Source organism: Spermophilus citellus (genome assembly GCF_964194105.1).
Source record: "Spermophilus citellus genome assembly, chromosome: 1".
In the NCBI taxonomy this organism is placed as follows: domain Eukaryota; kingdom Metazoa; phylum Chordata; class Mammalia; order Rodentia; family Sciuridae; genus Spermophilus; species Spermophilus citellus.
The window spans coordinates 223,012,007-223,025,019 of record NC_138182.1 but is presented as its reverse complement, the minus strand read 5'-3'; the positions used below and the strand labels follow the sequence as shown (position 1 = coordinate 223,025,019).

Genomic DNA, 13,013 nt, shown 5'->3' with positions numbered 1-13,013 from the left:
TTGAACCCAGGATCTTGCACATGCTCTCCCACAAGTTGCATTTCCAGTCTGAAAATAAAACATTTTAATTGTTTTTCTGAATACAGATTCCTTTCTTTGATTGAATCTATAGTATCTGTATTCCAACAAAATGAGATGTTAAGCAGGATGAAGTACAGTGAATTATATTTAATTTCATGTCTTATTAGTCCTATGAAATGTTTTGTGGGAAGTTAGGTCAGAGAATCAGAATAAAGAAGGCTGAGGTCCATCCCAAGACAAAAGATAGAACGGGAGTTAGTTGCCACAATTATTGAGTGTATTTTTAATAATGGATTCCCTAGAATGCTGTTTAGCAATGTATTTGTCCACTTCCTTTGTTCAGTGAACTTCAGGGAGTAAAGGTCAGCAGATATTGATTTTCTTTCTTTTTTTTAAAAAAAAATCTTCTTTAACAAGAAAGTTACAGGAGAAACTTTCTTCTGCCTGCTAAGAAAAGTTGACAAATTCTGTTTTTCTAGGGGTAATACTGTGTCTCTGGGACAAATTATAGAGTCAGGCATTGTGATAAAATTTGATGATGGTCCAGAGACTCTTGTCCATAGTTGTTGATGAGCTCTGGGCTGACGAATCTCACTGTCTGTGGCCAACCTAGGGAATTTTAATCTTACAGAATTAAAGCAAAAGCAAGGACCAAGTCTATATGAATGATTTAGTAGTTTCTTCCCAGATCTTTTTTTTCCCTTCTGTTGGCTTTTCCAGTTTTTCCAACCCTCCTAGTCTAAATCTCTAGAGACACAACCATTTCATTTCTTTTAATTTGGCTAGATGTTATTTTCCTCTGTTTAAAAAAGAAAAAATATTCCATAGCTCATTATTTTGATTTACTTTTACTGAAAATGAAGATTTAACATCTTTTTGTATCTTGTTACCCTCCACATTAGTATGTATACAAAAATTACTATATATATATATATACACACACACACACACACACAACATAATAAATCTAATATATAAATACAGTATGTAATAAATAATGTATAACAAATAATCACTTTTTGCTTAAATCAGTGTATTTAGTGATTAGATTATTATAAGAACTGAGTATGAATATATTTCCTTTTTTATATTACCTTTAAAGTGTTTTTCTGTAGTTTATTTTTAATTAGGTGCTTTTCTATATTCCTATAATTATTTCTGCCCTGTTAGCTGAACTCTCTGATCAAATATATCAGATAATCTACCAGCTAAATTTTTTTTCTTTGAATATATCTAATACCTTCCATCCTCCTGCTTTAATTTTGAGCTATGAGCTTCCTTTTAACATCATCTTAGAAATTTACTTTGTTTCTGCCCTTTCTAGCATCAGGTTTTCTTTTTCTTTTTATTCTACGTGTTGAAAAACATTTTTATTCTTGCTTGCATGGATAGTATAGCTGAGTATAGAATTACACCTTAAGGGCATTGAAGGCATTAGTCTATATCTTGTAGTTTCTATTGTTGCTTTGGGGAAGTTGAAAGGCATTTTGATTCCCAGCTTTTTTTGTTTGTTTGTTTGTTTACTTTAACATTTTCCTCCTCTGAAATATTTTTTTAAAAAATGTTTTTAGTTGTAGGTGGACACAATACTTTTTTTTTTTTTTTTTTTTAGTTGTTAATGGACCTTTATTTTACTTATTTGTATGTGGTGCTGAGAATCAAACCCAGTGCCTCATACATGCTAGGCAAGCGCTCTACCATGGAGCACAATCCCAACCCTCCTCTGGAATATTATGAACTGTATTTTCCTGATAGTCTGAAATTTTATCACAATAATTTTGATATGTATTTCTTTTATGTCGTTTGTATTTATTGGATTCTTTTAATCTAGGGAATAGTTATATTTTGAAAAACATACCCAGTCCTGGGTATATTTTGATTTTATTTGTTTGGTAATTTCCTTCTTTATATTTTCTCTGTTCCTCCTGGATCTTATATTAATAATGTTGGATATTGGATCACATAGTTTGATTTTCTTTTCTTTCCTGTTGACCTGCCTCTTTTCTGTCACTACCAATTTTTCCTTTTTGTTTTATTTTTAAAAAGTTTTTTTTTATTTGTTTATTTCTTGTGGTACTGGGGATTGAACTCAGGACACCCTACCACTGAATTATATCCCTAACTCTTTCTTTTCTTTTCTTTTTTTTTTTTTAAAGAGAGAGTGAGGGGGGAGAGAGAGAGAGAGAGAGAGAGAGAGAGAATTTTTAATATTTATTTATTTTTTTAGTTCTTGGCGGACACAACATCTTTGTTGGTATGTGGTGCTGAGGATCGAACCCGGGCCGCACGCATGCCAGGCGAGCGCGCTACCGCTTGAGCCACATCCCCAGCCCCCACTCTTTCTTAATATTTTATTTTGAGACTGGGTCTCCTTAAATTTCCCTGGGCTGGTCTTGAATTTGCATTCCTGCCTCAGTCTCCTGAGTAGCTGGGATTACAGGTTTCCGCCACTGTGCTGGCTTTTTTTTTTTTTTTTTTTTTTTTGGTGTGTGTGCGTGACAGTGTTTCTGTTTATATTCACAGTTCCTTTTTTGTCTTTTTTTTTTTTTTCCTTTCTTTCTCCCCTTTTGGTGATTTATGAATGTCTGTTTTGAGAGTTACTGGAAGTCTATATGGAAGCTCTATATTATAGGTGGGGCCTGTTAACTACTAAGCTTCTGTGTAGGTTGATCAAGTACTACAGCTAGCTTGGCTTTTCCTTGGTGGACACCAATTATGCTATAATTTTTTTTGTTACTATGTTACATAGTTTCTCTCTGGTTTTGTTCAGAGAATTTTTTTTTTAATTGCTTGCTTTGGGAAGGTGACCAAGGTCCCATTTTTACTTTGTACACTTTATTGAATACTTACTTGTTTTTGGTTTGTTTCCTTACCCTACCCTTTTGTAAGACTACTCTTGCTGGATCAGTCACTGCAGAGAATAAATATCAAATTCTCTGCCTGGGTCAGTAAAAGGTTCTGATTTCCTTGTGTAGTTTTTCCATGTTCCTGTGGAACAAAGCCCTCTTATTGGAAGTCTTTTGTAAAAATTATGTAGACTCTGAAAGGAATCTCAGAATTTTAAAAATTGCTGGGTGGTATAAATTCCTTCCCTTGTTTCATCAGATTTGTAAGATCCAAATCCTAGGAATCAAGTTGTCATATGATGGCTTACACTTTTGTATGAATTGCATTGAGAATAAATGTAAAAATCTCTGAGATTTCATTAAATATCTGTCTTGAATGATTCCTTTGTTATTATTGTATGTGGTAATAACTTGATTTTTAAAGAGATGTGTTGCTATTGGATAAACCCATCAGAAAATTAGAAATATGCATATATTTTACATATATTATTTGAATAATGTGGTTAATCTAGGTGTGGTTAAAATTAATTATAAGTTTCTTTGTTACTGAGTGTAGTATTTAAGAGACCTATTCAAACTTTAAAAAATAAATGTAAATGAAATTAATAACTTGGTAATATTTGTTTTTTTATTAAATGTTTTATTTTTAAATTTAATTGTCTTAAACAGCAGGTAATAGTTATCAAAGCATTCATTGTCTTTTAAGCTATAATAATTTAGTATTGTCTTTTTAAATTATTCTAGGAAAGGAATACATGTTCACTTTCAGTGAACAGGAGCATGTTCCCAAACTCAATTTTGGGTTGCCCGCCATTCACTCCAAATCAACAACAACATAATAACTTCTTTGCCCTGTCACCAGCTCTTTATTCACACCAGCAGCTTATAGATGCACAGTTCAATTTTCAGAATGCAGAGTAAGTATGGTGCTATTTTGGTCCATATTGTTATGTATTATTTTCTACTTGACATAAACCCTTTTTAGGTGAAATAATTCATGGTAGAGAAAATGTTATTATTTTCTTTTGATCAGTGAAGTATTTAGTTTTCTGAAATTGGTTTTTGTTTTTAAGGAAAAAATAAGTGTATTAATATTGTTCTTTCTTTGTTTTTGGTAGCTTGTCTAGAGCTGTGTCATTACAGCAGCTGACATATGGAAATGTCAGTCCAATACAGACCTCAACATCCCCATTATTTCGAGGAAGGAAGTAAGTACTTCTTAGTTATGTTAAGAGAAAATGTCAGTATTGTCTGAGAACTGTGTAATGATTTATCTTACATAAAACTGTATGGTTATTCTGCCCTAGATTTTTTTCTGGGACCTGTGCAATCAGATCAGTAGATCAGTAACAGAATTTAAAACTTTTTGTGTGTTTAAAATTTTTTAGGGATACTTTAATTTATTACTGACATTATAAATAGATGAAATGAAGCTATATTTCTTTAGAAAACTTCTTCTTAGTTGAGATTTTTAGCCAAATCACATGGTCTTCTGAATTTATGCTAGGGTTGCCACAGTGAATTATTACAGACTGATACTGAATGGCTTAAAAAACCAGAAATTTATTTTCTCTCTATTCTGGAAGCTAGAAGTCCAGATTATGGTGTCAGTAAGGTTAGTTTCTTCTGGACCCTCTTTGGTTTGTCCTCATGTGCTTATCCCTTTGTGTTTTTTGTGTCCTAAATACTCTTAAATACACCAATCATCCTTAGGACCTATCCTAAGGACTCCATTTTAACTTAATTACCTCTTTAAGGGCCCTATCTCCGAACATGGTCATATTCTGGAATACTGAGGATTAGGATTTTGACCTTTGAATTTCAAGAGGACATAGTTTAGCTCATCATACTTTTATTTTTTTTCTTTTTTAAAAAATGTTTGTTTATTTGTTTACTTATTTTAATTGTAGTTAGAAACAATACCTTTATTTTATTTATTTTTATGTGGTGTTGAATATCGAACTTGGGGCCCTGCACGTGGTAGGCGATCGCTCTATTGCTGAGCCACAATCCCAGCCCAATACTTTTATTTCTAATAAAGTTTTTAATGTTCTTTGATTTATACAGGCAAGATTATATAATAGAAAATATAGTAAACATTTCTGTATGACATAAAGCTTTCTAAAGACCTTTCTTCTTTCCCCCTCTCCTTCTCTCTCTCCCTTCCTCCTCTCTCTTCCTCCTTCCCCTCTTCCCCATTTTTTTCTTTCCTTTTCTTTCCTTTCTTCCCTTCACCTTTGTGCTGGGGATTGAACCTAGAGTTTGTCTCATGCTAGATAAGTGTTCTGTCACTGAACTATTTCCTCAGCCCTGATTATTTTCTTCATCAAAGTTTTGATGCATTTGCTTCTTTCTACTTCTTTTGCTTCTGATCACCACACTTTTTTTCTGGATCCTAATGAAAGAAAATTATTAACAGCATGTTACTTCATCCCAAAACATGTCAGCTTTTTCCTTCTAAAAATAAATATATTCTCTATAACCAAAATACATTGATCCTGCCTAAGAAACTTATATTAATACAATACTCATATCTGAGGTGCAGTTCATTTTCAGATATCTTCAGTTGTCTAATATCTTTATGGCTTATACAGAAGTATCTCTTAATTTGGTCTGTCTTGTTGATACATAGGCATATTTGAAGAGCCCTTTTAAAAACCTTCACTTAATCTTATCCTTTTTGTGTTAGAGTTAGATGTTTGGTTATTAGTGATTGCATAAATAAAAATGTTCTATAAAGTTTTCACTGATGAACTGGGTAAGGTGGCACACGCCTGTAATCCTAGTGGCTCCGAAGGCTGAGATAAGAGGATTGTGTGTTCAGAGCCAGCCTCAGCAATGGTGAAGCACTAAGCAACTCAGTGAGACCCTGTCTTTAAATAAAATACAAAATAGGGCTAGGGATACGGCTCAATGGTTGAGTGCCCCTGAGTTCAATCCCTGGTACCAAAAAAAAAAAAAAAAAAGTTTTCACTGCTGAGATGAAACATAGGAATAGTCCAAATGCAGGAGAATAATAGCTCTAATATATACCTGTAGTTTTTTTCTATATCTATTATTACTACTCATTTTTCTAAGATGAAGAGGTATTTTTTCTGCTGAAAACTTAATATGGAGCTAATAATGTAGCCTTATTTAAAGAATCATAATGTGATGATCTATTAGGATATTTATGTGTTTTAATTGTTTTTTATTGTCAGAAAGTTGTATCTATAATCACTAAGGTATATTGCTTGTTTCCAGGAGACTAAGCGATGAAAAAAACCTTCCTCTTGACGGTAAACGGCAGCGTTTCCATTCACCCCACCAAGAGCCAACTGTAGTTAACCAGATAGTGCCTTTATCAGGTGAACGAAGATACTCGATGCCGCCATTGTTTCATACGCCCTATGTACCAGATATAGTCAGATGTGTTCCACCTTTTCGAGAAATACCATTTTTAGAACCTAGAGAAATCCCATTGCCTGAGGCCAAAGATAAGGTAAGAATAATGCCGATTTTAGTTTTGTCTTTGGAAATTTAATATAAATAATGTATTAAAAGAAGCTGTTTAAAGTACTTTTCATCCCAATTTTCTAAGTATTACTTTGAATTTTTTTTGCTATTTTATCTATGTCATCAGGGAATCAGATTTTCCCTGATTTATAAATATTTGGAATGAGAGCCCAAAACACTTGATTTTATAGTTTAAACCCTTGTTACTTGTTCTTATTTACAGAAAAATTAGTTTTTCATATGATTATTGTAATAAAGTGTTAAAAAGCACTTTCTTTTAGAATATTTGTGTTTATTATAAGGTTTTTAAATGTCAAAAATAAAGAATTCAGGAGTCTCTGAGGAAGTAATGCATTCAAAGTAATATGATCAAAAGAGACAACAAAAATATTTGTAAAAATCTTTCAGGTAAAATGAAATGTAACTATTTAAATAATAATTCTTGGAAATTGACATTATCAGCATTGGGAAGTTATTTAATACTCAATAGTAGAAGAATATCATATTTAGTTAAAGGTTACAAAAAAAACTTCTAGGTAATTGTGAAAGGTTTATTATGAAATATCTTTGCCCTTTTGGATTTTCTATGGCTTATACTTGATGTTTTTCAAAGCTACTCCTTTTGGACATTTGTAGGCTAAGGAGAAAGAGCCCAGAGAGTGTAGTGACTTTGCTTTACTCATTTTTGGGTTCCTAGCAACCAGTGCAGGTCTGGAACATAGAAAATGTACAGAAAATGGCAGGTCAAAAAAGCAACATCTGCTTCATTTCTTCTTTGGGCTGCTTTTTAATTTTCTATCTTTCTTTGAGTTATGATGATACCATAACATTTACCCTTTCATGTGTACAATTTGGTGGTTTTTAGTATATTCACAAAGTTCTGCAACCATCACCACCAACTAATTTCAAAACATTTCATCACCCCCCAGAGAAACCTTGTACCAAGTAGCAGTCAGTCCCCTATCTGTCACCCCCACCACTTCTTCCCGTGCCTACAAAAACTACTATTTTCCTTGTGGAATTATCTATTCTAGACATTCCATATAAGTTGACTAATACAATATATGGCCATTTGTGTCTATTTTTACTTGGCATAATGGTTTTGGGATTTATCCATTTTGTAGCATCTATCAGTACCATATTCCTTTTTATATTTGAATAATATTCCATTTTGTGCTTATCATCTTTTGTTAATACATTTGTTAATTGATTAATTTTTAGGTTTTTATTTTTTGGCTGTTATGAATAATGCTGATGTGAATATATTTGTGCACATTTTTATATGAACATATTTATTTTTATTTCTTTTAGGTGTATACCTGGGCATAAAATTGTTGGGTTATATGGTAATTCTTTGTTTAACTTTTTTTTTTCCTGTCAGTGCTAGGGGTAGAACCAAGGGCCTTGCATATGCCAGGCAAATACTCTACCACTGAGCTATATCCCCCGTCCTATATTTAACTCTTTGAGGATCAGCCACAGTATTTTCTTAAGTGCTTGCACAATTTTAGATTCCAATTGCAGCGTACAAATGTTCTGCTTTCTTCCTATCCTTGCTCATGTTTGTGACACTTGTTATTGTCTTTTTCATTTTGTTTGTTTTTGGTAGTGAGCCAGGGACTTGGGCATGTTAGGTAAGCACTCTACCATTGAACTATATCCTACATCCCAGCCCTGTCTTTTTTAGTATAGCCATTTTAGTGGGTGTGAGATGATATCTTGTGAATGTTTTTCTTCAATACTGCCAATTGAACCCACGCCCTTGTACATGCTAGGCAAGCATTCTACTACTGAGCTACATCTTCAGACCTTCTCATTGTGATTTTGATTTGCATCTTCCTAATGATTAATGTTGTTGAACATCTTATCATTTGCTTGTTGGATATTTGGATGTCTTGTTTGGAGAAATGTCTTTTCAGATTGTTTGCACATTTTTAAATTGGGTTGTTTTTCATTGTTTAGTTAAGAGTTTTTATTTTCTAAATATCAGACCATTATCAGGTATATGATTTGCAAATATTTTGTTTCTTTCTTGATTTGTCTTTTAACTTTCTTGTTGGTAACTTTAAAGGACAGAATCTTTTCATTTGATGCAGTTCATTTAATTTGTTTTTCTTTATTTGCTTGTGCTACTAGTGTTGAATCTAAGAATCCATTGCTTAATCTACGTAATGAAGCATAGTGCTGTTCTGAGATTTTTATAGTTCTATTTCTTTTTCCTTTCTTTTCTTTTAGGTACCAGGGATTGAACTTAGGTGGCACTTACCCACTGATCCACATCGCCAGCCCTATTTTGTATTTTATTTAGAGACAGGGTTTCACTGAGTTGCTTAGTGCCTCACTTTTTTGCTGAGGCTGGCTTTGAACTTGCAATCCTCCTGTCTCAGCCTCCCAAGCTGCTGAGATTACAGGTGTATGCTACTGTCCCTGGCTAGTTCTATTTCTTATATTTAGAACTTAATACATTTTGAGTTAATTTTTGTGTATGATATAAAGTAGGTGGTTCAGTTTTATTCTTTTGCTGTTAGTCCACTTGTCCCAGCATAATATATTGAAAAAAACTATTCTCCTGTACATTTCTTCCCTTAAGATAAAGTAGAACCAGTGGGAGAGAGGAAAAAGCAAAATGAAATGAGAAAAGACCAACTTGGGATGTTTTGGTGCTCTTTCTTCCTTCCTTTTTCCCCATTCTTTCTCCCTTCTTTGCTTTCTTATTTTAAAGAAATTTATGATGCTATAATGTGAAAACGTATGGTAGAAGCAATTTATTTACTAGTTCTAGAAGCAAATTTGTTAATTTTTTTGAATGAATATATAAACATAGACTATATATGGGTTTTTAGTATATAGACTATATATGGATTTTTAGTATATGTATGTCCCTAGGACCTTTTTTAAAATTTATTTATTCCTATTTGTTATATATGACTGCAGAATGTAATTCATTTTATATTATACATATAGAGCACAATTTTTCAAGTCTCTGGTTGTATACAAAGTACTTTCACACCATTCATGTCTTCATACATGCACTTAGGGTAATGATGTCTAACTTATTCTACTGTCTTTCCTATCCCCATGCCTCCTCCCATCCCTTCCCTTCCCTTTGCCCTAAAGGTTCTCCATTCCTCTCCATGCTCCACCCTGTCCCATTTTGAGTCAGCATCCTCAAATCAAAGAAAACATTTGGCCTTTGTATTTTTAGGATTGGCTTACTTCACTTAGCATTATATTCTCCAACTCCATCCATTTACCTGCAAGTGCCATGATTTTATTCTCTTTTAATGCTGAGTAATATTCCATTGTGTATATATATACTAAATTTTCCCTTATCCATTCATTTACTGAAGGGCATCTGGGTGGTTCCACAATTTAGCTATTGTGAATTATTCTGCTATAAACATTGATGTAGCTGTGTTCCTGTAGCATGCTGCTTTTAAGTTCTTTGTGTATAAACTGAGGAGTGGGATAGCTGGGTCAAATGGTGGTTCCCTTCCAAGTTTTCCAAGGAATCTCCATACTGCTTTACAGATTGGCTACACTAATTTGAAGTCCCACTAGCAATGTATGAGTGTGCCTTTCCCCCACATTCTTGCCAATACTTACTGTTGTTTGTATGTATAATAGCTGCCATTCTGACTGAAGTGAGGTGAAATCTTAGGTAGTTTTGATTTGCATTTCTCTAATTGATAGAGATGTTGCACATTTTTTCATATATTTGTTGATTGATTGTATATCATCTTCTGAGAAGTGTTTTTTTTGTGTGTTAAGTTTTTTGAGTGCTTTATATATCCTATAGATTAGTGCTCTATCTGATGTGCTTTGCTCCCATTCTGTAGGCTCTCTATTCACCTCACTGATTGTTTCTTTTGCTGAGAAGAAGCTTTTTAGTTTGAATCCATCCCACTTATTGATTACTGATTTTAATTCTTATGCTATAGGAGTCTTGTTAAGGAAGTCAGGGCCTAATCTGACATGATGAAGATTTGGGCCTACTTTTTTTTCTATTAGGCGCAAGGTGTCTAGTTTAATTCCTAGGTCCTTGATCCACTTTGAGTTGAGTTTTGTGCATGGTGAGAGATAGAAGTTTAATTTCATTTTTTTACATATGGATTTCCGGTTTTCCCAGCACCATTTGTTGAAGAGGCTTTCTTTTCTCCAATGTATGTTTTTGGTGCCTTTGTCTTACATGAAATAACTGTATTTATGTGGGTTTGTCTCTGTGTCCACTATTCTGTATCATTGGTCTACACATCTGTTTTGGTGCCAATACCATGGTTTTTTTTTTGTTGTTGTTGTTGTTTCTGTTGCTCTGTAGTATAAAGTCTGGTATAGTAATGCCACCAGCTTCACTCTTCTTGTTAAAGAATGCTTTGGCTATTCTGGGTCTCTTATTTTTCCAGATGAATTTCATGGCTGCTTTTTCTATTTCTGTGAGGAATGTCATCAGGATTTTGATTGGAATTGCATTGAATCTGTATAGGCTTTTGGTAATATGGTCATTTTGACAATATTAATTCTGCCTATCCAAGAACAAGGTGGATCTTTCCATCTTCTAAGGTGTTTTTTGATTTCTCTCTTTAGGGTTCTGTAGGTTTCATTGTAGAGATCTTTTACCTCTTTTGTTCAGTTGATTCCCCAAGTATTTAATTTTTTTTTTTTTTTTTTTTTTGGTGGCTATTGTAAATGGGGTCGTTTTTCTAGTTTCTCTTTCAGAGGATTTGTCACTGATGTACACAAATGCCTTTGCTTTATGGGTGTTGATTTTATATTCTACTACTTTGCTGAATTTATTTACTAGTTTTAGAAGATTTCTGGTGGAATTTTTTGGGTCTTCTAGCTATAGAATCATATTGCCAGCAAATAGTAATAATTTGAGTTCTTTTCCTATCCGTATCTCTTTAATTTTTTTCGTCTAATTGCTCTGGCTAGAGTTTCAAGAACCATGTTAAATAGAAGTGGTGGAAGAGGGCATCCCTGTCTTGTTCCAGTTTTTTAGAGGGAGTGCTTTCAATTTTTCTCCATTTAGAATGATGTTGGCCTGGGGCTTAGCATAGATAGCTTTTACAATGTTGAGAAATGTTCCTGTTATTCCTAATTTTTCTAGTGTTTTGAACATAAAGAGGTGCTGTATTTTGTCAAATATTTTTTCAGCATCTATTGAGATGATCATATGATTCTTATCTTTAAGTCTATTGATGTTATGAATTACATTTATTGATTTCTGTATGTTGAACCAACCTTGCATCCCTTGGATGAATCCCACTTGATCATGGTGCACAATCTTTTACGTTTTGTATTTGATTTGCCAGAATTTTATTGAGAATTTTTGCATCTATGTTCATTAGAGATATTGGTCTGAAGTTTTCTTTCTTTGATGTGTCTTTGCCTGGTTTTGGGGTCAGGGTGATATTGCCCTCATACAATGAGTTTGGAATTACTGCATCTTTTTCTATTTCCTGAAATAAACTGAAGAGTATTGGTATTAGTTCTTCTTTAAAGGTCTTGTAGAACTCAGCTCTGTATCCATCCGGTCCTGGTCTTTTCTTGGTTGGTAAGCTTCTGATGGTGTCTTCTATTTCCTCACTCAATGTTGGTCTGTTTAAATTGTGTGTATCTTCCTGACTCAATCTATGCAAATTGTATAACTTAAGAAATTTGTCGATGCCTTCAATGTCTTTTATTTTATTGGAGTATAAGATTTCAAAATAATTTTTAATTATCCTCTATTACCCTTTTCATCATGTATGCTGGTAATTTGAGTTCTCTCTCTCCTCTTCGTTAGTGTGGCTAAGAGTCTGTCAATTTTATTTATTTTTTCAAAGAACCAACTTTTTATTTTGTCAATTTTTTCAGTTTTTTCTTTTGTTTCGATTTCATTCATTTCAGCTCTAATTTTAATTATTTATCACCTTCTGCTTTTGCTGCTGATTTGTTCTTCTTTTTCTAGGGCTTTGAGATGTAGTGTGAGGTCATTTATTTGTTGACTTTTTCTTTTAAGGAATGAACTCCATGCAATGAATTTTCCTGTTAGTACTGCTTTCATAATGTCTCAGAGATTTCTGTATGTTGTGTATGTTCTCATTTACCTCTAAGAATTTTTTAATCTCTTCCTTGATGTCTTCTGTAACTCATTGTTCATTCAGTAGCATATTGTTTAGTCTCCAGGTGATGGAGAAATTTTTATTTTTTATTTTGTCATTGATTTCCAATTTCATTTCATTATGATATGATAAAATACATGGTAGTATCTCTACTTTTTTGTATTTGCTAAGAGTTGCTTTGTGACATAGTATATGGTCTGTTTTAGAGAAGGATCCATGTACTGCTGAGAAGAAAGTATATCTCTTGATGCAGGTTGAAATAGTCTACATATGTCAGTTATGTCTATGTTATTGATTATGTTATTGAGTTCTATAGTTTCTTTATTCAACTTTTATTCAACTTTTGTTTGGAAGATCTATCCAGTAGTGAGAGAGGTGTGTTAAAGTCACTCAAGATTCTTGTGTAGTGGTCAGTTTGACTCTTGAACTTGAGAAGAGTTTGTTTGATGAAAATAGCTGCACCATTATTTGGGGTATATATATTTATGATTGTTATGTCTTGTTGATATATGGTTCCCTTGAGCAGTATGTAATGTCCGTCTTTATC

General features: G+C 33.2%; 1 protein-coding gene across 4 annotated transcripts in view; it reads left to right on the top strand.

Moving 5' to 3' along the window:
- TENT2 (terminal nucleotidyltransferase 2) overlaps nt 1-13,013 on the top strand; it is a 58,664-nt gene that overhangs the window by 3,608 nt on the left and 42,043 nt on the right. For all 4 annotated transcript variants that reach the window (XM_081284756.1, XM_081284755.1, XM_081284757.1 and 1 more), the window contains 3 exons: nt 3,612-3,784; nt 3,986-4,075; nt 6,111-6,348. In XM_081284756.1, the coding sequence (XP_081140882.1) occupies nt 3,648-3,784; nt 3,986-4,075; nt 6,111-6,348 (465 nt within the window). In that variant the 5' untranslated portion in view covers nt 3,612-3,647. The remainder of the gene's footprint in view (nt 1-3,611; nt 3,785-3,985; nt 4,076-6,110; nt 6,349-13,013) is intronic.